The sequence below is a fragment of the Plasmodium berghei genome (assembly GCF_900002375.2).
Source record: "Plasmodium berghei ANKA genome assembly, chromosome: 12".
Taxonomy (NCBI): domain Eukaryota; phylum Apicomplexa; class Aconoidasida; order Haemosporida; family Plasmodiidae; genus Plasmodium; species Plasmodium berghei.
The window spans coordinates 96,419-123,256 of NC_036170.2; the positions used below are offsets into that span (position 1 = coordinate 96,419).

Genomic DNA, 26,838 nt, shown 5'->3' on the forward strand with positions numbered 1-26,838 from the left:
AAAAATGTATTTGTATCAAGATAAACTATTTAGCAACATTTTTCCTTATCCCCAAAAATCAGGACAAACTAAACAAATGAATAAACAATAAAAAAAAGTTAAAAAACAAGAAATAAAAAATGACAAACTAAATAGAATAAAAATAAATATAAATTATACAAATTAATTAGGAAATAAATACATTAAATATATATTTACTAGCCATTTATTTCATCTCCCATTAGTATCCACACCTAGGGTACCCATGTATTTCGTTAAAAGGGAAAAAATAATTATGATACTAAAAATTTATAAGCAAAAAACAGCTAATAATTATATCTTGCTATATATACATATATATATATTCATAAAAAAGTAAAGGCTAACTGTTTTTTTATAAATACTCGACAAGAGAAAAATAATAATCCCTTGCTAATTTTAAATCTGTTATTACTCCTACTATTTTTTTATATTACTACAATTTCTTAACAATGCAGATCTTAAAATAAGAAAGTTATCAGAGTAAGTAAAAATATACCAAAAAATCTTCGAAATAAACATTAAATGATAAATGTCAAAAGGCTCAGCTAAATAACCGCTAGCTGTATTTTCCCCATTTATAGCTAATTTGCGCACCTCTGGGCACTTCATATTTTCTGGTATCTTCATAAAAGCATTATGTATATCAATAGATTCATTTAACTGTACATTTTTTAATTTATAAAATCGACACCCCTTATTTTTAATATATCTCATAGCTATTTCTTCAGGTAGCAATTTATTATATAATGTAAAACTGTCTTCAAAGAAATATTTCCATTCATCTTCTGTAATCATACAGCATGATATATGAATCATATAAATCAGAGATGTCTGTATCATAAATAACGGATATAATTCACATAAACCTATTTGTATTTCATCATATGATATTAGTCGCGATAAAAATATATCATTCGATGCATGCCATTTTGGTACTACTTTATATGTCATTTTTTTCTTTCCCCCTTTTTTTAATAATTCTTCAAATAATACATTGTATTCATTAGAATTTTTTATGCGATCAGAAGGGTTTTTATAATTTTTTGTGTCCCCATTTTCCTTATATTTATTTCCACTGGTGCCATTTCCTCTTTCTATATAGCTATTATGCTTCGAATTTTTTTTTTTTTTTTTTTTTTTACCTTTTACATCAAATAAATTGCAAATATTGCTATACATTTTTTCGTCTTGTTCATTCTCCATAATACTTTCATTGCTACTAGTAGTATACGAACCGTTTATGTCGCTTTCTGATGTTGTCTTTTCTCCGTTATTATTTTTATTTCTATTTTTTTTTTTTTTCAAAGAGTACTTGTAATTTATGTAATAAGATGAGCTAACCATATCAACTAGTTTATTTTGTGTCAAACCTACTGCTTCATTAAATTCTCCGGTATTAACACCAAAATTCCAAGATATTAAAACAAATAATTTTATAATGTCTAAAACTATTTGATTTCTTAAATATATAGTTTCTTTTTTACATCCTTTATATTTTAATATATTTAAAAATTGATTTCTTGAATTAAATATATCCATGTTATTATATTTATTTTTAAAGTAGCTTGTTGGTAATGGGAAATCAGGAATAACATATGGTATATATCTCATACAATTCATAAAACCATTAAAGTTCATATTTTTGGGTAATATATTTTTTTGATTAAATATATGTTTAGGTAAATCTGGATCACAAAAGCATATACCAAGAAAACATTCATTAATGGATGCAAAATTTGGAAACCCTTTTAATTTTCCTAAATTTTCAACAAATATTTTAAATGTATCTATATTTATTTCTTTTACTTTCTTTCTAGTATTACCCAAATTAAAAAATTCTTCATACATAATCGACATTTCTTCAATTGTTTCTTCATTTGTTTTACCCATCTTATCAATATTAATATAAGTATTTGCCCTTGATATATGCTCATCACTGTTACAACTATCCGTTGTACCTATTTGTGATTCTATAGTTGACCAATTCGATTTTATATTTTTTCTTTTATTTTCCATTTGAACTTTTACAGTTTCAGCACTGTCTAGATTAAAATATTCTACATCATACCCATTTTCTTTTATTTCAAAATTATTTATTTCATTTTCCTTCTTAAAAGTATTATCATTATTTGGATTTATTAGCGACCTGTATTGTTCATATATATTTTTTGTTATGTTAAAACATAAACTTGCATATTTATTATAATTATTATTCAATGGGTCCATAAAATCATCAGTTTTACTATTATTTAGTATGCTTATTAATTTTTTATGTTCTACATCAAATACAAGCAAAGTTTCAAAAAAGTCTTCTACAGAATCAAATTCATAATAATTAAGTATGTACTCTTTAAATTTTCGAATTTTATTTTGTATTCTTTTTTTTTGTATGTATCTATAATAGTCTGATTTATATGGAGGCTCACATGAATATAAACTATCAAAAACTGTTTGCTCTCCCATTTCTTCTTTTAAATCATTTACCAAAGCATGATGAACATATACTGGCTTATTTTTGTTGTTTCGTATTCCTACATCTTCTGAATCTTTTACGAAAAAAAATGCATCTTTAGGTATAAATATTTTATCAAGAAAAAAAAAACTATTTTTAAAATGTTCAGTTACTTCATTTGTTAATTTTATAATGCTCATATTATTTCTATCTGTATTATATTTATAATTTTTATACATTTTATTTTTTTCTGGATTTAACATATAAAAACAACCTTTATTTTCATCATAATTTATAGGATACGATTTTAGTAAATAAAACAAATTTTCTAAAATCTGAATTTTATTACCAAAATTTTCGAAATTCTCACTATTATGTTTTTTAAATATTTCATAATTTACATATTCTTTAAAATAATTTTTATTCATATTTTCATCTATCTTATAGTTTACCATTTCACAAAATTCAGATATACTAATTTTTTTAGACAGTTTATGCTTTATATATAAATACCAAAAAATACTTTTTATTTTATCTAAATTAATTATTTCATTAAATGATATTCCAAGACTATATAAGCAATTTTTTACTTTATATATTGTTTCCAACGAGTTCACAATATTCATATCAAATTTAGAATTAGACTTATTCGTTCTACATTTTAATACTTCATCAAAGCAATTATCATGCTTATTATCCACATTATTTTCTTTTCCTATATTATATAAATCGTTTTCAAAATATTTCCCATCGTTAAATCTGCTATTACTATCACTTTCATACACTGAAGTATTCAAACTGCTTCCTCTTTTATATTCATTTCTTTCTATATATTTTATAATTTTTTCATACCCATTTTCTTGTAATAAAAATTTATCAATACTAAATTTATATATTTTTGATTTTTTTAATTTTTTTAAAATTTTAAGCAATTCCATAATATGGTTGGGGCTCAATTCGTCTTTAAAATTTATACTTTCTATGTTTGAATTTTTTTTTTTGTTCATTCTTATTTTTTTTTCGTGGTCGTTTTCTAAATCACAATTTCCTGCATTGTTATTATCGATATATTCACTATTATTTTCAATCCCATTTTCCTCTATTTTAAGAATTGAATTTTTTTTCACTTCATTAGTGTTACAACATTTTTCAGATATTTCATTTCCATCTTTACTAATATTATCAATAGAATTAAAAATGACTTCTTGATTTTCATCATTTAATTTGTTCATATTCCCAATTATACATTCCTTTAACCCGTCTATATTTATTCCGACTCTCAAACTAGTTGAATTGTTTACTTTTTTGTTTTCTGCATTTGTTTTTTTAATACTATCATTTTGGATATTATATTCTTCTATCCTATGCCCACTATTTATTGTAGTTATTTCTTCATTTTCTCTATAGTTTTTCCCTTTTATAAAATTACAAAAATTATCGTATTTATTTATTATATTATTTTTGCTTCCCTGTTTAGTTATTTCAAAATTTTTAACGTTACACAATTTTGCATTAATACTATTCTTACTTGATGCAATATTTGAGGAGTTATCACAAATATATTTTTCTGCTTTTTTTATTATTTCATTAGTTTTACTTATTTCCCCTTCTCCTTTAATATCTTTTATCTCATTACAATTATTTTGATTAAAAGTATTTACTACATTTTTCGACCCAGACATTGCTACAATTCGTTCTTGATTTTTAATAACTCCATTTCCTACATCCTCATAATTTATATGATATTTAGAATTCAAACAACTTAAATTCCAGATATTATTTCTTTCTTTTTTGTTTTTATTACAAGGAAGAGTACTACTCCTAAGAGGGTAATATCCAATATTCTCATCATTTATTCTACTATTTTGTTGTGATAAATATTCTTGACCCTTATTACCATTAACTAATAGACTATTATTATTCTTGTTAATTTCCTGTATATCAAATGAACTAACATTTTTTAACTGAATAAACTTTTCATTATTTTCAGAATGAGTTATACTTCCATATTGTCTTATATTAGGGGTCCGAGTTTTATGATATATACTTGAGCCTATTGGAAATTTGGTTAGTGTGTGTGATTTAATTATTACATTAGGAACATAAATTGGCTCTTCCCTCCATAAATTTATATTTTGTGTATCATTTTTTTGTTGTTCGTTTTGTATAGAATTATTTAATATCATACTATTACAATGCTTAATCTTATTTCTCTCTATATTATTTGCACAAACTTTGGCGCCATTAATTAGAGATATATTATAATTATGAGAAGGTATATATTTATTTTTGTCACCAATTACATTTTTATTATGCATTTCATCATATTTGCTTTTAACAATTTCAAAACAATTCTTCATTGTCTTTTTTGTGTTTACACTAGTTTTTTTTTTTGAGTATAATTCTGGTATATTTTTACAAATGTAATTATTATTATTGTTGTAATAATAATTTGTATTTTTATCATTATTGTTTTTTATGTCTCCATTATTTATAATTGTGTAAATACTCATACTCCTTTTTAAATTTGCTGCGCATTGATTTTTTTGGGGGACATATTCTTGCTCTTGCATTTTTTCAATAATTTTTTTTTTTCCGTCATTAAAACTATTTAATTTTAAATTATTTGGAAATTTTATAAAACTGTTATTTATTTTATTATTTTGTAAATGTTCATTTTCTGTATTTATGTTATTTAATATACCAATTTCTACACTATTACACATTCTTTTTTTAAATGGAATATTCTCTTTATAATAATAAACATTGTTATTTTTATACATTGGGTATATTCCATTAACTTTAATTGGACTACTTGTTCTTGTATATAAGGTAGGTAATTTACCTTTTATTCCACAAGTCACATTTGTTTGTTCATTTATGTTATTTATATTATTCAATAAATGCGCATTTTTTAAACACTTATTTAATACTACATTATTTCTGTCTTCATTCATTATATAATTATTGTTCATTTTTGTATATATTGTTTTATCCAAATTATATCGAGCATTTTCTGAATTTATTTTTCTTATATTCATGTAAGATTGATTCAACTTATTCTCATTATTACCACAATTTTTTATATTTAACTTAGTATTCAAATAAAACATTTTTATTCTGATCTATATAATTGAAAGTCTGAAAAAAAACAAGAGCATGAATAATTATCGCAATGTTATAACACAAACAATGTAGATCATAAACTATATATTGTCTATTTTTTGTTGGGCAATTTCCCCCCTTTTTTTGTTATCATTCATTTGATGGACTAACAAAAATAGGTTATTAATTTGTCATTTTTAAAAGTACACGCCTTTTAAACAGTACTATATATAATATACACACATACTATTATTTTAATACAATTATAAAAAAAATTTATGTTTTCTACATAAGAAATAAATAAAAATAAATAATATATATATTAATAATCAAAATATAAATAATTAAGCCATATATTTTTAATATATCCTTAGAATTAATCATTTGTTGAATAATTTTTATATAATATATTTTCCATTACCCATAGTTGCCACCACCTGTATTTTCATAAGGATAAATATATCTACATTAAAATATAAAATACAATAAACAAATATAAATAACATAATACTAGGACGAAATAGATAAACTAAATATATACAACGTTAATATTTTCACAAAATGCATAATTTTTAATGTTACATTGAATCATCCATTAAACACCATGTTGTGCACTGAATTGCATTTTATATTTATGATAAAATGAATATTCTATATTATAAAAATAATAACAGTATAATGTAGTTATAGGCAAATCGATAAATTTTTAATAATATTTTTATTTTTTAATATAGACAAATAATAATATTATATAATTCGTATTTTTCATTATTACATATTAAAGAAATATGTAAGGGTGGCATACAATAATTTTATAGAAAACGTTATAATAAATACTAATATCATGCACTATTTATGAAGTGACATTTTTTATTATGGATTTTTGTAGAACATCGAATTGTATTATCATAATCCACATGCACCCAGCTTCATTAGTAGGGGTATTTTTTTCAATACCATTAAATGTTGTTTAATTTTTATACTATTCTAGAATTAATTTTATATTATACTTTTACAAAATTATTCAGTTATATCTTAAATTCTCAAAAAATATATAATATATGGTAATAAAAATGAAAAAATATATATTTTTACATTATAATTTAATAATAATTTATATTTAAAAAAATTATAAATTCGATAAAATATAATTGTAAAAAAATAAAATGGAAGAAGTATATTTCTAAAAATTATTTCTACATAAATCTTAATTTAAAAATACCCATTTGTCTTTTTTTTTATATAAAATTGGCATCTACTTCCGAAAAAAATATATATTATATATATCTGCATTAAAATTAAGAATCTGTTATAATAACTTCAACTTCAACCACTGGGTCTATATTAATGGATGTCATTTGTGTGACAACCTCACATTGTGAATATAAATCAATAAGTCTTTTATAAATTCTTAGTTCAAATCTATCCCATGTGTTTGTACCTTCTCCACAAGGTGATTTTCTTGTTGTTATTCTTAAGGTTTTGACTGGCAATCTTACAGGTCCAGATACATTTAAGTTTTTTTCCTTTGCTCCTTTCATAATATCGCTACAGACTATTTAAGGATAAAAAAATAAATATATGTATTTATACTCGCATATGTTATAATGAATATTTAGCATTAATATGCTCAAAATTTATGATGTGTAATATATAAAGCACTACATTCTTCCAACTTCAATATAAATTAATGGAAACTAATATTCGACATATATATATATATGTATTTATCAATAAACCAAACATTTAACAAGGACAGTGCTATATGCATACATTTAATGCCTCTTTATCATAATAAAAATATATAATTCTCAATACTTCGCTTTTCATATTTACTATACATATATATATGGATATATCAATATAGTAATATAATAAGTTTACACTTATTTATTTATAAATATATACTTGTAATAATTAAAAAAAATTATAGGAGGTAGGTACAACAAATATACATAAATAAACACATATATATATACATTATATACATAAATGTATGCGCATAAATATCCATTTTCAAAAGCTTTCTTTAAATATAAAACGTATAAATAAAAAATATTCACTAAATATAAAAAAATTTTAATTACCTTTTTCTATGGCTCTCAAATTCTTGGAAGTTAAAGCAATACGAATACGACGAAGTCTATACTTCTCATTGTCAATGGCTCCTTTCATTAATTTACTCATTTTGGATTAAATAATATATTTGAAAAATATTAAAAATAAAATTTTAAATAAAAAAAGTTAAATAATGAATTTGTTTCGTTTTATAGAATAATTTTTATATTCTTTTATTTAATAAGTACTATAATTGTTACTTATTTCCTTCTTACGACATTTTTAAATATAAAAAAACATTTTTTTCCTTTATTAAGGGATTTTTAATTTTTATTATATTATTGTATCGATTAATTTCTTGTAAAAAATACATAATATCCATAAAAATATAGTATGTATAAAATATAATTAAGTATTATATAAATTAAGAAATAAAATTATGCGCATATACCAAATATGCACAATACATTGTATACATAATAAAATGGATTAAAAAATGGATACATATTCAGTATACCGTAATATATAGCAATATTTTAATAATTTATTTAATGCATATTTTTTTACAATATAATTACTATTCAACTATGATATTATTTTAAGCCAATATCTAATTAATAAAATTATGTTCCCTATTGATTGCATAACCATGTATTTACATTTCTCTTACCTTATAATAATTGCTCTCATATTTTTTTTAAAACTTTTAAAGTTGCTTGGCCATAATAAAATTTTGTATAAATACATTTTATTCTATTTCCCAAAATCCAATTTTTAATGATTTTATGTTATTTCAATTATTTATTTGCTTAATTATAAATCGTGATATTTAATGTTCCTTTTTATTTACATATAATATCCTTTTTGTAATATTTTTATTATGAGCAAAAGATCTTTCAAATGTACACCTATATCACCATAGTTTCACATAAAACTATATTCTTTATATGCATAATATCAATTAGTATTTTTTTTATATAAAATATTAGCAAATCATATTAAGTGAAAAGTTGCATTTTATTATAAAAAAACTTAATAGATGTATATTTACGAATTTTTTGACTATTCATTTTTTTAATAAATATTTATAAGTCCCATTTTTCTTTAATTGGCTCAATTAATTTATAATCATAGAACTTAAAAACAACCTTAATTCATGATACATTTAAAAATGTTATTTATAATTTTTTTACAACACTATTAAGGGGCAATTGATATATTACTAGATAACTAACATAAGTAATAGAGTGTGGATGGGAAATAAAATATAGAACCTTTAAATTTCTCATAAATATTTGAATTTACTATATTTTATTTATATATATAATAATGTTATCCTTAAACCTCATATTAGTATACAATTTAAAGACGGAAAATTAAATTAAATAAAACTTATTTAACATTTTTAAGTAAATATTTATAATAGAATATAAATATTGGCATTATAATATAACAAAGTCCACGTCTTTTCTTTTTCATCGCTTTCTTTTTTATACCCAATCATTTGTTTATAAAATTTATAAATTAACTTTCCAAAAATTTGAAAGTTTATTTTTTTTAACATATGTATTCCATTAGTTTCCATTCACCGAAAAATAATATTATTTATTCTCAAAAAGTATATATACAAATACTATAATTTTATAAAGTATCACAATTTATATACACCCCATTGTATACATACTGATATATGCACATGCTTAATTTCAAATAAATGTTCTTAAATATATATATTTTCCCCTAAGATAAGCAAGAAAATGATAAAAATCCATATTTAATAAAATCCTATCTTGATGTTCTACAATTAAAAAATAATATATTATACAAAAATATGAGTTTGCACAGGTAGCTTGAATATAAAGACTGCAATAAAAATCGAAGGAAATATTCGTTGTTACTATTATGTGTATAGCTACAAAATATGTAGCAATATTAATAATAGTAGGAAAAAAATATTTTTTTTTTATTGTTTGTACAGGCATTAAAAAAACGTAAAAATATAATATTTTTTCAATACACTTTTAATTCATATTTGTAATTGAGATAATTCATATTTTTTCAAATATTATTATTTATGTATTTGCTCCGTATATACAGGATATAATATAATTATGTATATAATAAAATTAACCTATTTTATATAGGTTTTACAAATTTTTATCTGATTTGTTTTTCTTTTTTTTATGTATAACCATTTTGTGTGCAATTTTTTTTTTTTTTTTTAGTTTACAGCTGTACATATTATACTATACCACGCAGCAACAATGTTGTTTTTGTGTGCATATTTTAAATAAGGGAGAAATCTATATATTATAAAAGAAATTACATTATTAGTCTTTAATTAAAAATCGTTTAATATATAATTATATTATCCATAATTTATGTTTTATTACAATATTTAAAATACAAAAGTGCATTTAGTATGTTGTGGCAATTATTTACCTGAATTGTTCATGACAATATATAGTATCAAGCTATTTTTTTTTGGTAATTTAATAACTATTAAATATATTTGCAAATTTTAAAATAAATAAAATGTAATGTACATTAAAATAAATATAAATGCACAATTTTAATAAATTATAATATTAATTTTTCTTTTTCTTTTTCTTTTATATAATATACATTTTTTTTTATGTTTTTCACAAATTTATTTCTTCTTAAAACTTAATAGAAAGTACTTATTAGTTCTATTTTGATTTTTATTTTTACAAAATAATAGTGTATTGTCTTCAGTTGTTTGTATATATTTTTTAGCTTAATTTCTTATTTTTTGTTGAGGTATAGTTTTTATATTCAATCATAAAATTATACATGTTCCGTCTCGTCACCATATATATATGAATTTTATGTAATAGTATAACTTCTAATTCATTTTTTAATAATATTAATTTTTAATCATTTTTGATTTATTTTTATATATATAGCAAAAATTCAAATTTCTTTTAAAATAAAATGGATAATTCACATTTAAGCAGAAACAGTTATCAAAAAATAGATAACATAGACACTAAAGAGACATCAACCGTCGATAGAAAATGGGTTGCTCTTACAGCTTACCAACCAGTTGATGTTGTTACAAAGACTGTTGAAGTTCCAGTTATTAAGACTGTTGAAAAATTTGTTCCAAAAACTATAATTCAAGAAAAAATTATCCATGTCCCCAAAAATGTTACACATATTGTTGAAAAAATTGTAGAAGTCCCAGAAGTTAAATATATTGAAAAAGTCGTAGAAGTTCCTCATATTCATTATAAAAATAAATATGTTCCAAAAATCGAAGTTGTAGAAAAAATTGTTGAGCGCCAAAAAATTATTGAAAAATGGCATGATAAAATTGTTGAAGTCCCTCAAATCAAAGAAGTTGTTAGATATAAAGAAATTGAAGATACTGAAGAAGTAATAAAATATGTTCCAAGAGACTCCAAAAACATAAATTGGGAAGAAGAGTACAAAAAATATACAGAAGGGAAAGCAGGAAAATTTAGTTTAAATAATACATACCAACAACAAATGAACTCGTATAACCAAATAAATGAAAATGCATATGCTAGAAATTCACATAGTAGAAGTATTAATGTTATGAACAGCAAAACTGCAAACGATCAAACTAATATGAGAAGTGAAGATTTTTCTCAAATAAATTTCTTTAATCAATATAATGGCGAAAGCATGGATCAACACATTATGATGCCATCATCAAGTTTTAATATGAATGGAAGCTTCCAATTTAAAAGGTTACCATCTGAAGAAGCTAAACCAGTTGGATGCTGTACAGGTACATGCAGATAACTTATCCCTTTTAGGAATATGTGAGTTTCGTGAAAAATGCAGTTAACAAACACACTTTAAACTAAATAATTAAAATTTATTATGCATATATAGATTTACTTTTACATATACCAATTTTTGTCCCGATTTTAATTTAATACATCACAGTAAAATGAATACAAAAGTAAGCTATTTCCAACTTTATTTTTTTGTTTTTTTTGTATAACAAAATGTATCCAATATTTTTACACAGATAAACACCATGAATAAACAATATATGTACATACGTGCATATGTTTGTTTTATGCTTGTTTTATGTTTGTTTGGTTGGAGGTGAAATACAAAATTTTGTTAATTCCGCTACAACTATAATAATGTATACAGAAAAACATAATCCTTTTTTGTTTAAAATTGTTATACAACACATTTAATATAGCTTTTACCCCAATTTTTAGTTTAATTTATTATCAAAAATGGATATAATTATGTACATATATATTTAAATGCTATAATGAAAGAATGAAAGGCAAACTTAGCAGTATTGTAACTGTAATATAGAATTGTTTATATATATCTACTAAGTGGTATATACTTATTATATTTTTTCATCCATACTTTCTATTTTATTTATTGTCTTCTTTCTTTTCGTTTTCTTTTTTTGTAACATTTATAATTAATTCTAACCATAAACATTATTTTAATTATATAACATCATTATTGTACTATATTTATTTTGTGTATTTAAAAATATTATGTGTAACAAGATAAAATCGGCTCTAAAAAATAATGCAGTTTTAGATCTGTTTACATAGTAAAATATGTATATGAATATAAAAATTGGGATTATACAAGTGTCCACGTCCTAGTATTTTTTATCATATGCATATATACATCTATATCTCACAAAATAGAGAAAACAAAATATAACTGAGATAGTATAAATGATAATAATAATAATAATGAAATATAGGCTCTAAAATTGTTTGATGATCATGACCCCCCAAAAAAAAATATATATACACACATACATATATGTGTTCTTATTCAGTTTACATCCGTTGTTTTATTTAACTGTTTTTTAATTTTTGAATTCAAAGCTAAATCGAATTAGTGAATAATAACAATAAAATCACTATTAATGAAAAAAATGCATATTTTTAATTAAGATAAAATAAAAATATCACATATGCATGTATATACAGGATACACATTTTATGCATTGTAATTTGAACAAATATCAATGTAAGTTGAACATTTATCGAGACCTATATATTGTATTTTTTTTTCCAAAAAACTATTTGCTGCTTTCATATCTGAAACCAAATCATATACATTCGTATGATTTTCTAGCTTTATAATTAAATTTAGGTGATCTCTCCATGTATTAATTGCATTGCATAAGTCAATTATCGGGTTTAAAAAACTTGGAAATTTTTTTCTTACTGCCTTTTCAAATATATTAAATTTATTTGCTAATTTATCTTCCTCGGTACCAGAATTAACATTTTCATCACCCATACCCATTTTATTGCTATCATTGTTACACTTATTATCATGTTTTTCATTTATATCTTCAGAACTGGTATTATCTTTATCCTCTTCATTATTATTGTATATATCTGATTTTTCACTTAATGTATTTTTTCCTAATTCATTCGATAACTCTTGATTATTTTGAGCACTACAATTTTTAATGTTATGCATTTCTTCGATATTTTTGTTTGTATTTATTCCATCATCAGCAGAATTACTAAAACTTTTTCCATCTTTAGTGTTTTTAACTTTATTAATGTGATCACAATATTCGTTATTATTTTCTATTATGATATCACTAGTTCCATTACAATTATTAGTTATACATAAATCTTCTCCCTTTTCATCTACTGTTCCTTGATTATAATTTTCGAGTGAAATATCGTGTTTATATATTTCGTTTTTTAAATCATCAAAGTCGAATAACAAGAAATATTTTGTTAAAACTCCCATAAGATGGTCTGTTACGAAAAAGTAAGAAATGTCAGAATCTAATTGGTTATATAAATTATCAGGTAATAAATGTATTAACTCCATATTCGTTATAAGTACATTAGCAATACATGCTTGCATTAATTGTCTTAATGTTTTTTTAATTATTTTTACAACAGAAAAAAATGCACATAAATCAAAATCTATTAATCCATCATATTTAATTTCTTTATTTGTATTAGAACTATACAAAGAATATATTCTAGATAGTAAAAGAACACTCTTTTTATCTTGGTCTTTTAAATGCTTTGAATTATTAATTGCTGAATATGCATTTTCTGGATATTTCTTTCCATTTGGAGGCAATAAAGGCTGCGTAGTTAAAAACCCGAATTTTAATAATTCAAATATTATTAAAATATTATTATCAATACTTTTATTTTTACTTTCAGATAATAATAAACCAAATAAAGTAACTCCACATCTTTTTGTAAATATACCTAAATTTTCAAGAAACATATAATATACTATACACAATATGCTATTAAAATTTTGATTATTTGTATTAAGTATATTTTTATAATAATTATTATAATTTTTTATTATTTTATCATTGTATTTTTCTTTATTTATTTTTTTTATTTTACAAGCTTCTTTTCCCTCTTCATTTTCATTATTATTCCCCTCAGAATTATCCCTTATTTTTCTGCTATCCTCACTATCAATATCCGAATTTTTATCTAAATTTTTATCCCCCTCAGAATGTGATAACTCTTCTTGTATTGCTTCATTTTTACAAACAAGTGACACATTCATACTTTCGCAATACAAGTGCCATTTTAAAATAAACTGTAAATTGATATGCTTATTATTTTGCCGTTTTGTTTCTTCAATAATATTATTTTTATTTATATTCCATAAAAATCCATCAATTAAACTAATGTCTAAATATGTGAATTTGTTGTTTTTCTCTAATATATTATTTATGTAATAACCATAATCAAAAAATTTTATTTTCCTTTTATAAAAATAAGGATTTAATTTAACAGATATTAATCCTAATATTCTGCATCTATATTCTCTTAAATCAATCAATGCATCCCTATACTCAAATGAATCTAAAATTGGATGTGTATAGTCAATCCATTCCCCCTGAGCTAACACACATAATATTTTTTTACTTAAAAGCCCAATTGACATTAAATAATATACACATGTTGGAAATCGAGACCCAATCACTTTTATGTAATCATGTGGAACTCCTTCATAATCCATATCTTCATTTTTATCATCATCGATTTTTATGCTATCTTGATCTTCATTTTCTATATCTTTATTTTTTTTATGTTCATAGTTTTCCTTCATATTAATATTTTCATCAGTTTCAAATCCGTTTTCAGAATTATTTTCTTTATCTATCGAATCACCTTTACAATCTGAATCATGTTTTTTCGAATTGTCTTGTTTTGATTCCTTACCATTCTCTATATGCACATTATTTTTCATATAATGTAAATTATCTGTATATATCTCTTCATTTATTTTACTAGGTTCAGTACTTCTATTACCATAATTCACCTTACCAGAATCAAAACTATCAACAAGAGTATCTATTGTGGTGAGGTCTTTTATTTTTTCATTGCACAAATTATATAAATTACCATTAATACTAAAACTTTTATTATATTCACTATCTTCATAATTTTCATCTTTAATTTTTTCAACTTGATCACTTTTATTCAACAAATTATTATCATAAACATTATCAGTATTATAAAAAATTTTATCCTTATATGAAAAAAAACCAACTTCTCCTGATAATAATAAAACTATAGGAAATTTCAAAATCGATTTACATACACGATACCCTTCAATGTAACTTTTTTTTAATTGATCATTTGGAAAATGTTGTAAATAACTAATTAGGGGTGACTGTTTAATAAATTCGATAGCATTACCAAAATTAAATTCTGAATTTCCACTATTAAAATGAGATAGATTAAGATAAGGAAAAGTTAAACAATATTCTGTACCAGCTAATAAACATGCATCTATAAATTGTTCTTTATTTATATTCCATGTTTTTAATAACATATTTAAATCTATCCATTCAATATATTTTTCTTCCCATATTATATTTATTATTACATTTTGAGGATTATATAAAATCAATGTAGGAGGACCTAATATAGTGTCAATTATATTATTAGCTAGAAAATATGATAATTGAGAAATAGCTAAATAAGGTGCATATATACATTTATATCCTTTACTTTTTAAATAATGAAATAATATAAATGCCAAATAAGAATTACATATATTAGATACTTGAGAAAATTTTTCATATGATAATTTTAATTCATTATTAACATAATATACCCAACCTTGTTCTATATTTTGTTGGTATTGTGCAGAAAATAATTTGTGAGATTTTGGTGTTATACCATCAAATACAAATATTATATCTATATTATATTTTCTAAAATAATCACATTGTTTATCTACTAAATGAAATATACATGGAGATATACACCCTGACACATCACTTAAAATATCTTTTAAATTATCGGATGCTCTTAAAAAATACAATGCATCTATTCCTAGTTTTAAGTTTTTTATATCTTCTGTGCTGCTTCTTTTTAATAACCCATGTTCTGTTAAATAACTTTGCAAATGTCGAACCCTCATTTTTTTTATTTCCTCGGATCTTCTCTTTCTACAACATGCTAATTTCTTCTTGTTATAGAATCAACCCTTTAATGATTATGCACACACACATATAAATAAATGCATATATATTTATATGTGATATTAATTATCTAAAGATATATTTTTCGTTTTTCCCAGGAAATTTCTAACATTTGTTGTAGTAACTTGCGTCCCTTGTCTCCTCATAAAATAAGCATGCATATATACACGAAAAAAAAAAAAATTAAAAATTAAAAAAACAACAGTAATACTGAAATTATATAAGTTCCGAAATAAACGCGCGCGTAAGTGTGGCTCTGATAAAGAATAAGAAATGGGAATAAAAATGGGGATAAAAATATGAATATATGTGAGGACGTGAGTGGAAGTATGAATATTGAATTATGTAGGATGTATTCAATTTAAAGAAACCATGCTTTACCGAAAAATTCAAATATACACATAAGGCATGAAAAAAATCGAAGAATATCATGAACACATTTTGCTTTTATTTACACACGGAAGTATTTGAAAATATATACATGTATAAATATATATGGGCTCACTTCACTGGGTACGAACATATTTGTATACAATTATATACATAAATAAGCAAATACATAATAAACATGAAAATTCATACATATATATGAATATGGCTTCATTCGCCAGAGTAAGCAACTTACTTAAATGTGTTCAATCAACTTACAGCCTTATAGCTTAAACACTAATCTTATATAATCTATATTTTTTCAAAAACTTTCAAACAGTGGAATGAATATATCGCTTGTTAAAACTCTCTATATATACAGAATTTATGCACGCACGCAATGTACAATTATACATAAAAATAACCATTTAACATATACATTATATACACATTTCTTTCAATGTATTTTGCACACATATATTTATTTTCTCATTATATTATACTATTCATATGTTCCTATATAAAATGTTTAACTTACGGCATAAAATACTGTTAAGAAAAATTTAAGAGTCGAATGAAACATTCTATGCATATATATACATATAAATGCATAATTTATTTGATTAAATTTAACATATAGAACGGGCTTTAAAACTTTATCATCCAAAGGTATATAAATTACCTTAATAAGGATTTAAATATTGTAAAAAAAAATTAAGTGTTAATTAAAAAAACTGACACATAAATTTTAAAAAAAGTAGCTACATAACTACGCTAAACATAAGATAGTTATTGTATATACATATATATAACTATATCAAGTTTATATTAATTTAAATATTGGTCTCATATTCGTTTGTAGAATATTAATTTGTTTGTTTTTTAATAAATATATGTACACATATATATATAGAATTACATTTAAAATCAACATAAACACTATGCATATATTTTTTAATTACTATTTAATTGGTATTTCATTTATTTCTTAACGTTTTGAACTAGGTATATGCATATAATATGTACAATTTTTATCTAGTTAATATCCGTGTTTTAGCAAAAAAAAAAAATACTTATAATAAATACAATGTATCGTATATGTGCCAATAGATATATATAACATTTCTATGTTTTATCCCCTCTCATATTCCATATACCTTTAACCATCCGTCCAAAAAAATGTATTATACATTTAATTATTTGCATATATAGTATAGCATGCCTATAAAAAATATTAAAACTTATCCTGGTTTATAATTGCATTACATTCGGTTCTCTGCAAAATAGTACACATAAGTACAATACTCAAAAAATATTTTTGCTTTATTTATTTTCCAGAAAAATGTTATATCTATAAAAGGTGTGCATATAATATATATTATTTACTTATAAACAAATTTTCATATTTAATGTTCCAACATAATTTTATTACTACATAAAAAACAAAATATATTTTAACTTTGAAATTAATATGTATATATATATTTTTCTTTTTTTATAAAAAAATTATAATCTTTAATTTGTAAATATATTATTAATGTTAATCAAATTATGGCTATAAATTTCTCATTTTCTCCTCTAAAAAAATTATATTTTAAACTTTAAGAAATTGTTAAATAGGACAAAAAATTTAAGTATATTATGTGCCTATATAAAGCTAAGTTGTTTTAACACATTATACAGGTATTATATAAATATTATCCCTATATTCACATCCATATATATTTATCTTCTTATTTATTCAGTAATATAAGCAATTTTATACATATTTCAAAACCTTAAATATAAAACCTTTTGCATATCAAATTTACCTTTTCTAATTAATAAAAGATAAACCTTATACATACATATCATTTTTTTCTGTATTATCTAAAAAAGACTTTAAATTCCTATAAAAGTTTTTACATTTATAAATCCGCATATATAAACAATAATATAAGAATTATGCGATAAAATAATAAATATATATACATACATATGTATGGAGAAAACAATGGAGTCAATATAGTGAGGTAAAACTTAGTGTGCATTTGTGTGTAAAGAGCACATTTCCGCTATTAAGAAGTATAATAACAATACTTTCCCCATAAACACATTGTTACTCGAATTTTCAAAAAAAAAATAAAAAAAAATAAATGATGATTTCTCATTGTAGTGGCATTATTTGCTTGTAAAAGATCATACTATTTCCAAGTTTCATTTTTTTTGATAAATATAAAACCATATTGTGAAATATATAAATGGGAAAGGTTTTCTTGTATGTAATGTATATTGGTATCACAAATTATATAAATGTATATTAAGTTTTATTGCTTTCAATATAAGATTACAATCTCAAAAAAAAATATATACTAATTTTTGTTAGAAATATTCGGAAAATTCTCCCTTTATATTTAATAACATGGGGTCATCAAAAAACCTATTAATCGTTACATCCTCAGTAAGCCCCTTTCTTCGTCTAGTTTTTAACAAAAATTCTCTAGCTAAATGTTGAATAGGTGAAGGTTCTAATGGCCTTAAAATAACTGATTTGTCTAAAGGATCTCCAGGTACAATGTGCCAATGATCAAACATGCTTAAACAAAATGCTTGTCCACTGGTATGGGTTCTTAAATCTGTTTCAAAACCAAATGATTCTATAGCAGGTATATACGCATGTACCATATACAATGGCGTTCCTACTTTTGGAAAATCTTTTAATACGTGACCTCTTCTTCTTGATAACACATTATATACTGAAGAAACAGAATCACCTGAACATATTATTTCTGTAAATAAAATGGGTTCTAATAATCTCGGTGTAGCTAATAAAAATGAAGAATAAATTGCTCTTCTTGTAGTCGGAATAATTTGGCCAGCTCCTCTATTAATTGGATCATCATCAATATCTGCTCTTAATATTTTTACCTTAACATTTTTCATATTTTCTTCTATTAATGGCCCTTCTTTGGTAGCCCAACAAAATCCTTGTATTATATTATTTTTTATTGAATATAAATTATCTTTATTTGTTTCATTATATAATGATTCATCCATTAAAATATTTGGACTATTGTTTTCAGGACCAAATTCCCAAATAGATCTTATAGATAATATATCCCAATTATGTTTATTTGTTAATAAGGATATAACATCTTGATCTATGTTATAGTTTAATGTACTTTTCCTTTTTTCTGTATCATCATCTAATTTTATATTTTTTTCACGATTTTTTTCATCTTTTTCCATCTCTTTATCACTATCATCATCAAATTTTTTCGAACTTTCATAATTTTCCAATAGATCTACTCTTTTATCCCCCCTCTTCATTAATAATTTATCCATTGTATGTAAATATTCATCTATGTTGCTATTCTCATTTTTCTTTAAATGGACAAGTCCTTGAACAATATCATTCATTAACTCTTTTTGTATTGGCTCAGAAATCATATATATTTTATTTTTTTTATTTGGTGTTTCAGCAAAACAATTCAAAGCTGATGCTTCAGTAATTGTTTCATTAAATTGAACAACTGGATCTGAAACCTTTATTTCTAAATCACCATATAATTTTCTTAAATCATGTAAAACACAATCAAGATATAATTCTCCAGTCCCTAGGATTATGTGTTCTCCAGATTCTTCTACTTTTGTAGATGCCAATGGATATGTTTTATCAATTTTTCTCAATCCATCTAACATTTTTGGTAATTCTGAAGGGTTTATAGGTTCACATGCAACTTTAAAAACGGAATTTGCACAAATTATATATCTAAACTTTTTGTTAAATGGATAAAATATTTCTGCATCCTCATCATCGTTAAAAAATATTTTTTCATCATTTAAGTTATCTCTCATGGCACTTATATCAGTATTATTATCATTTTTTTTTTCAAATATTTCTTTTTTCTTACTTCCTTTTTTCTTCATATTTGTTATTGTGCATGTTTTATTTACACATATATCAATTCCACCTATTAAAACAAAATTACCAGCAGGAACCTCATCAACTTCTACTCTATATCTTCCTTCATATACCCATAAATGAGTGATAACTCGAGATATCATATCTTCGTCATCATCTAAAGTATATCCTTCCCCTAATATTCGAACGGTTTGTCCTTTTTTCAAAGTACCGCACATAACTCTACCAAATAAATCTAGCACTAAACATTCTGGCCTATGATAATTTTTTATTATATATACCATTAAGTTATCTGTTTGATCCCCTTTTAAACATCTCATCATATCATAACACACTTTCGTTTTCAATGATCCAGAATATATACTTAAAGTTTTATTTTTTGCATTTTCTAAAGGGGATGGGCAATTATCTATTACTACATCTACAAATGCTGTAGTATCTTCAAAAATCATAGTACATATTTTTTTTAATAAATATTTATTATTAAATAAATAATCTGTTTTTTTTAAAGTTACATTTAATTTTTTTAAAAAAGGTATTAGAAAATCTTTTTCTTCAGATGTTACATAACCAAATATTTTGTAAATAGGGAAAAGAATAAATTCAACAAAACTTCTTTTCTGATTTGAATAAACAGGAGATGGTACAAATTTAAATTTTTCTTCATCATAATATATATCACCCCATAAATATTTTGAAAATTCATCAATGTTTATATTATATGAGTTATGTAAATCACAATAAATTTTGCTAAATGATTTCAAACTAAAAAATATCCCATATAAGCTTGAACTAAACAATACATTGTTCTTTAGTGGTGATAATAGCCAACCATTTTTTTCTTCCTCAGTTTTATTTAGCAAATTGCATATAGTTTCTATTTTCATGTTTATCTCTTCAATTGAATAATTTATTTTATGATATGCATCATTTGGGGGTAATCTTAAATCCATTATTAATTTGTCTATACAATTTATTACTAATATTATTTTTACATTTTCATATATACATGCTTTTATTACATTTTCAGTTACATACATACATCCATCTACTACATCTACAACCAAACAACAACATTCACATATATTAAGAGAACATAAAAATTCATCAAAAAAATTTACATGTCCAGGGGTATCTATTATGTTAAATAAATATGATTTATATTTAAGATTTTCTGACTTTTTGTCTAACAATATATTATTAGGAATGTTTTCATAAACTTTATTTTGAAAAATTAATGATATAGGTATAGATTTTATTGATAACCCTCGAGCTTGTTCATCTAGTCGTGTATCTGTATAACTAGTTAAACAATCCATTATCTTACTATTATATGGAGTTATTTTTTTTTCATTTTTATTTATATTTTTTTTTATAACTTCATCAAATTCGTCACTTAATTTGAAGAAACTAACACTACTGCTTCCACTATTATTATTTCCTCTACCACTTTTATTTACAAAATAATAATCTCCTTTTGTTTTTTCTCGAGTATATTCAATCAATCTATCCACTAAAGTAGTTTTTCCATGATGAAAATGCCCCGCAATGCATATGTTTCTAATAAAATTTGTATGTGGCATTAATTCAGAAAGATATTTAAAACTAAAATTATTATTTGGCAATGATGTTTCTACTAAATCAAAATTTTTTCTATTTGCTTCTACATCTAATTTTTTTATAAAACTTATTCTTTCTACATTTGCATTTATTTTATTTATGGTTGCTTGCTCAATATCTTGAGTATCTTCTTCTTCAATAAAAACTTCAGCACCATCATATATTTTTTTCAAATCATCGATATCATTTTCATCCATTTTATCATCTTTATTTCCCCTTGTATTATAATTATCCTCATCATCTTCTTCTTCTTCATTTTCATCTTTACTTTCTACATTACTATTTAACTCCTCACTTTTATTTTCACTATCTCCATCTTTGGATTCATCAACTTCATCGGAATATTCTTCTTCATCACTATCTATATCATCTCCTATATAATTCCCAAATTCATCATATAAATTGTTTTTTGATTCCATTTCAAGAATACTATATCTTTATATATGTATGCATAAACTTGGAAAAAACACTATATATTAATTTTGATGATTTTTCCAATTTTTTTATATTTAGTAAAAAAACAAATTTAATAAAAATGGGATATGCAAATACATTACTAACACCATCTGCATATCCTGGTATTTATTTTATCATTTCTCAATTCTTAATTTTGTTTGTTTCTTCTCTACTTTCGTTTTTATTTTTAAATACAATACATAACATACATAAATACTTACATTCATTTATACATATATGTTCATCTTATATTAATACTGTAATTCCCTTTTATGCTCTTCCATTATTAATTGGTGTGTTTTTTATCACTGTATCTTCTTTTAATAAATTTTGTATTTATATATTTTATTTTTTTTGTTTTCACACTTTCTACTTATCTATAATTAAGACTTTATTTATTTTTTTTTTATAAAAAGTGATGAGAATTTTCGTTCTATTGATAAATTATTTTTGCTAAAATTGTCCTAGCAATAATACAAGTCAAATAGAAATTTATTATTTATCACTTTCTTATAATTCCTTTAATATTATTATTTTTTTTTTTATTCATCTTATTTTATATCATCATTATTATATCGTTGATTGGCTATATTTTTTTTTATGGTATTATAGGTATACATATATTTTAATATGTTGAATAATCATAATTTATATATTCAGAAAATTTATTTAAAAAATTATGGCGTTATAAAATAATGCATTTGCATTTAAGGAAAGTATCACTTAACAATTACTCTTATTTTTTTTTGAAAAAGTAGAAAATATCAAGAATATAAATTATATTGTAATGTTATTATAAAACAGGATTTATTTTTTCTGATTTTTTAATTTATCTTATGGAGAAAAACCCTCAAAATGCCCCAATTATCCATTTGGTTAAAATAATATACCCAGGTTTATTTTTCTTTATTTCTCTTCTTTTTTTCTTCTTTTTTTTTCGCCCTTTTTGCAAGTTATGAGTATGGATTTTCTACATTTTTCCAAAAGCAACCCTACTGATATAAGGTCAATTTATAATTTTATTTCACATTTTATGTGATGTTCGCTAGCTTAATATATAAATTATTGTAAGACGCATTTTCAAAATGATAACTTTTATAGAATTAAAAACTTATTCCATTATCTATATTTAATAAAATGGAGATAAAAAAATGAGAAAAAAAATAGAGAAAACTAATTAAGACTAAAGATATCTTTTTCGAAATTATACACATTATAGTATTCGCTCAAATAAAACTATGATTTTCTTTCATTCTATATTTATTTTCTTTATGTTAAAGATGATCATAAGAAGTGTTATGGTATATCTTCATTTTGTACATATAGCAAATATCATTATAAAAATGAAAAGTACACTATATGCACTGTTTGCTTTTTTATATTCTTCACACACATATATTTTCACATATAAATTAATGTATATTATTATATTCTCTTTATTTCTCCATTTCTTTTATAAAATAAAAATCGTTTTCTTTGTCAAAAATATTATGAAAAAGAAATTATGTAAAAATAAGACAAAACGGGCAAGAGAAAAACGAAGTTTATATATGAGCATTTAAGAAGGGTACGCATAAAACCTGATATATCCATTTTTTCATTAAAAAAATAAAAACAATAGTAGTAATAGTACAATATAATAGGAATACAAAAAATAAACAAGTCGGAAACATAACTAACGCCCCAAATAAGGACTATATATAATTCAATGGATGTAAACAATTATGTAGTTTCAATGAATATTAAAAAGCTGAGAAATGAGTTTGTACAGAGCATACTGAAAGATGAGGAATATAAAAAAAAAGACGATAAAAAAAAGGATATAGTAAAAACATGTAAAAGTTATAAAGAATTTTGTGATATAGTAAGTGTAATCAATATGAAACCAATTAAAAAATATGAAGAAAAAGTTACATATGAAGATTATGTAAATATGAACCTTTCTATAAATAATTTAGATAACTTAAAAAAAAAAAAAAATCGCCTTAAATTTTTTTCTATGGACTATTTGGAAAATAATCAAAAAGCCGATCAAAATTATCCCCTTTTAAATGATAACCAATCAATAATACGAAAAAAAATAAAACAATTCTTGTAAAATAACATATCATTTAATAATAGTACACCAAATTATGTCTAACGAAATTGTTTCTATTGATAAATACTAACTCTAAATTTAACTATACACACATAATATACATATATTGAATTGTCGTAAAAAAAATAATAAATTTTATCATAATTTTTTTTTTTTTTTTCGATTTTCTTTTTTAGAAATATTTTGGACAACAATAAAAACAATTACTACAAATTTATAAAATTTAATTATAACTGCGACGAAATAAAAGACGTAATAAATTTTATAAAAAATAATTGGAATATTTTCTTTGAGATTGACCAAGTGGATGCTCATAATAATATAATAATGGGTAATGAACAGATAAATAAAAAGAACAATTTTACATTCTCAAATTTAATACACTTTTTTTTTAATTTACTTAAATATTGGAATGAAGAAAAATTATTTCTTTATTTTACCCACGAAGAACTAAAAGATATTAATTCAAATATCAACATTATTGCTCAAAATGTGAAAAATAAAAAATCATCTTCCAATGTAAATCATATAATAAATGACATTGAATACTATATAAAAAGCATCGATTTATGAGAATGAGAAAATGCAAAATTGTTCATATTTTTATTATTATATTATTTCCATATTTTTTATGTATACCTTTTTATTCTTTAATATTAAAATTTCGTTATATGAGATACGGGCCTTAAAATGCTTATTTATGGAACTCGCCTACATATAACTTATAGACCATAAAATGACAATTCATATTTTCTTAGGAAAATAATAATAAATATTATCTTATTTTTTATTTTAAAAGTTTATAATGAATATTGGTAAGTATATTTCAGCATTCTATTAATTAAAATGTACTCTACATATTTACATTCACAAACATACCGATATAAATACATATCATGTAGGGGTGTAAAAAAATTATATGTTTTTATCCTTATATATATCCAAAGTTTTCCAAAATTTTGCGTTCTTCTGGTTTAATTAATCCTAATGCCTCTTCTTTTATTTTTTTCTTTTCATTTAATGTGTTAATTTTTTTTTTGTAATATATTTTGCTAAGTTCTTTTCGAACTTTTTCCTTTTTTTTTACTAATTCATCATAATTCCAACCAACTCTTGAACTTAATGTGCCTAACCTACAGAAATGTCGGTGCTTTTGTAATCTAAATGCTCTTAGTGCACCAGGAAGTACATACTTTTTTTTCTTATCATATGGATATGGCATACCTACAAGAACCTTTAATTTACTTAAAGCTATTTTTCCCTTTGGAGTTTTGTGTGGTAACATTCCTCTAACACATCTCCATAATATTTTTGATGGTTCTCTTAAATGAAGTGGTCCCTTTTTAGGGTTTGTATTAGTTCTTAATCTTAAAAATTCTTGATACTTTAGTTTATTTCTGTACAAACTTCCTGATATGTCAATATCTTCACACCTAACTGCGACTATTCTTTGTCCATTTAATAGTTCCTTGGCAATAATGGAAGCTAACCTTCCCAACATATGCCCTTTACAATCAATAACATATTCCTAAAAAAAAATTAATAATATATAACAAAATAAATACTCATAATATTTTATCTTGAAACCTATTAAAAAATATATAACTCACAAAATGAAAAATATGAAACCTATGCAACATTATTTTTCTCATTATTATCTCCCCCTCCTCTCAAATTATAAATACATTATTTCTTTTTTCCATAATTTTACTAAAATATTTTATTCGTGTTTCTTTTTATAAAGAAAATAAATAATTTTTTTAACCCAACATATCAAGCTCAAACAAATAATATCCCAACAATATAAATAAACATATATTTATGTAAAACGCCTATTCATATATATAAAATCTTTTATATCTCAATAACTATCAATATATACTTACCTTTTTGTACATTTTATATAGATCCAATTGTAAATATAATTTTAATTGTATTTTGAAAAAGTTACAAAAATTCAAATCACATAAAATTTATTTCTTTAAATGTTGCAATTATGTATACAAAAAAAGTGTCACATTTGTAAATATATTTATAAAATCATTAAATAAAAAATATTTTTTTTTTACAATATATATATATATACATAAATTATTAAAAAGGGATTTTTAAAAAAGGAAGTATTATAGATAAATAAGCAGTTACATATTTATGCATATAAAATAAATGAGCATATTATTAATATTATATAAAAATATAAATATTATATATGTATATATTTTTTATAGAGATATTCAAATTAATAACTTATATAGTAAAAATATATTTCC

At 22.5% G+C, this 26,838-nt stretch overlaps 7 protein-coding genes across 7 annotated transcripts; 2 read left to right on the forward strand and 5 right to left on the reverse strand.

Moving 5' to 3' along the window:
- Positions 1–438: 438 nt before the first annotated feature.
- Positions 439–5,586, reverse strand: PBANKA_1201800 (conserved Plasmodium protein, unknown function; the record flags this gene model as incomplete). The annotated part of the gene is made up of 1 exon (XM_034566060.1): positions 439–5,586. The coding sequence occupies one exon, from the start codon at positions 5,584–5,586 to the stop codon at positions 439–441; it is 5,148 nt and encodes a 1,715-aa protein (XP_034422695.1).
- Positions 5,587–6,876: 1,290 nt separating this feature from the next.
- Positions 6,877–7,765, reverse strand: PBANKA_1201900 (40S ribosomal protein S20e, putative; the record flags this gene model as incomplete). Its single annotated transcript, XM_034566061.1, has 2 exons — positions 6,877–7,133; positions 7,666–7,765. 2 exons carry the CDS (start codon positions 7,763–7,765, stop codon positions 6,877–6,879), a joined length of 357 nt encoding a protein of 118 aa, XP_034422696.1.
- Positions 7,766–10,591: 2,826 nt separating this feature from the next.
- Positions 10,592–11,428, forward strand: PBANKA_1202000 (inner membrane complex protein 1c; the record flags this gene model as incomplete). The annotated part of the gene is made up of 1 exon (XM_034566062.1): positions 10,592–11,428. One exon carries the CDS (start codon positions 10,592–10,594, stop codon positions 11,426–11,428), a length of 837 nt encoding a protein of 278 aa, XP_034422697.1.
- A 1,191-nt stretch (positions 11,429–12,619) lies between these two features.
- Positions 12,620–16,060, reverse strand: PBANKA_1202100 (MKT1 domain-containing protein, putative; the record flags this gene model as incomplete). The annotated part of the gene is made up of 1 exon (XM_034566065.1): positions 12,620–16,060. The coding sequence occupies one exon, from the start codon at positions 16,058–16,060 to the stop codon at positions 12,620–12,622; it is 3,441 nt and encodes a 1,146-aa protein (XP_034422698.1).
- Positions 16,061–18,851: 2,791 nt separating this feature from the next.
- PBANKA_1202200 (U5 small nuclear ribonucleoprotein component, putative) lies at positions 18,852–22,433 on the reverse strand (the record flags this gene model as incomplete). The annotated part of the gene is made up of 1 exon (XM_034566066.1): positions 18,852–22,433. The coding sequence occupies one exon, from the start codon at positions 22,431–22,433 to the stop codon at positions 18,852–18,854; it is 3,582 nt and encodes a 1,193-aa protein (XP_034422699.1).
- Positions 22,434–24,178: 1,745 nt separating this feature from the next.
- On the forward strand, positions 24,179–25,141 carry PBANKA_1202300 (conserved Plasmodium protein, unknown function; the record flags this gene model as incomplete). The annotated part of the gene is made up of 2 exons (XM_034566067.1): positions 24,179–24,564; positions 24,745–25,141. The coding sequence occupies 2 exons, from the start codon at positions 24,179–24,181 to the stop codon at positions 25,139–25,141; spliced, it is 783 nt and encodes a 260-aa protein (XP_034422700.1).
- A 358-nt stretch (positions 25,142–25,499) lies between these two features.
- Positions 25,500–26,466, reverse strand: PBANKA_1202400 (60S ribosomal protein L13, putative; the record flags this gene model as incomplete). Its single annotated transcript, XM_034566068.1, has 2 exons — positions 25,500–26,096; positions 26,455–26,466. The coding sequence occupies 2 exons, from the start codon at positions 26,464–26,466 to the stop codon at positions 25,500–25,502; spliced, it is 609 nt and encodes a 202-aa protein (XP_034422701.1).
- Positions 26,467–26,838: the final 372 nt, after the last annotated feature.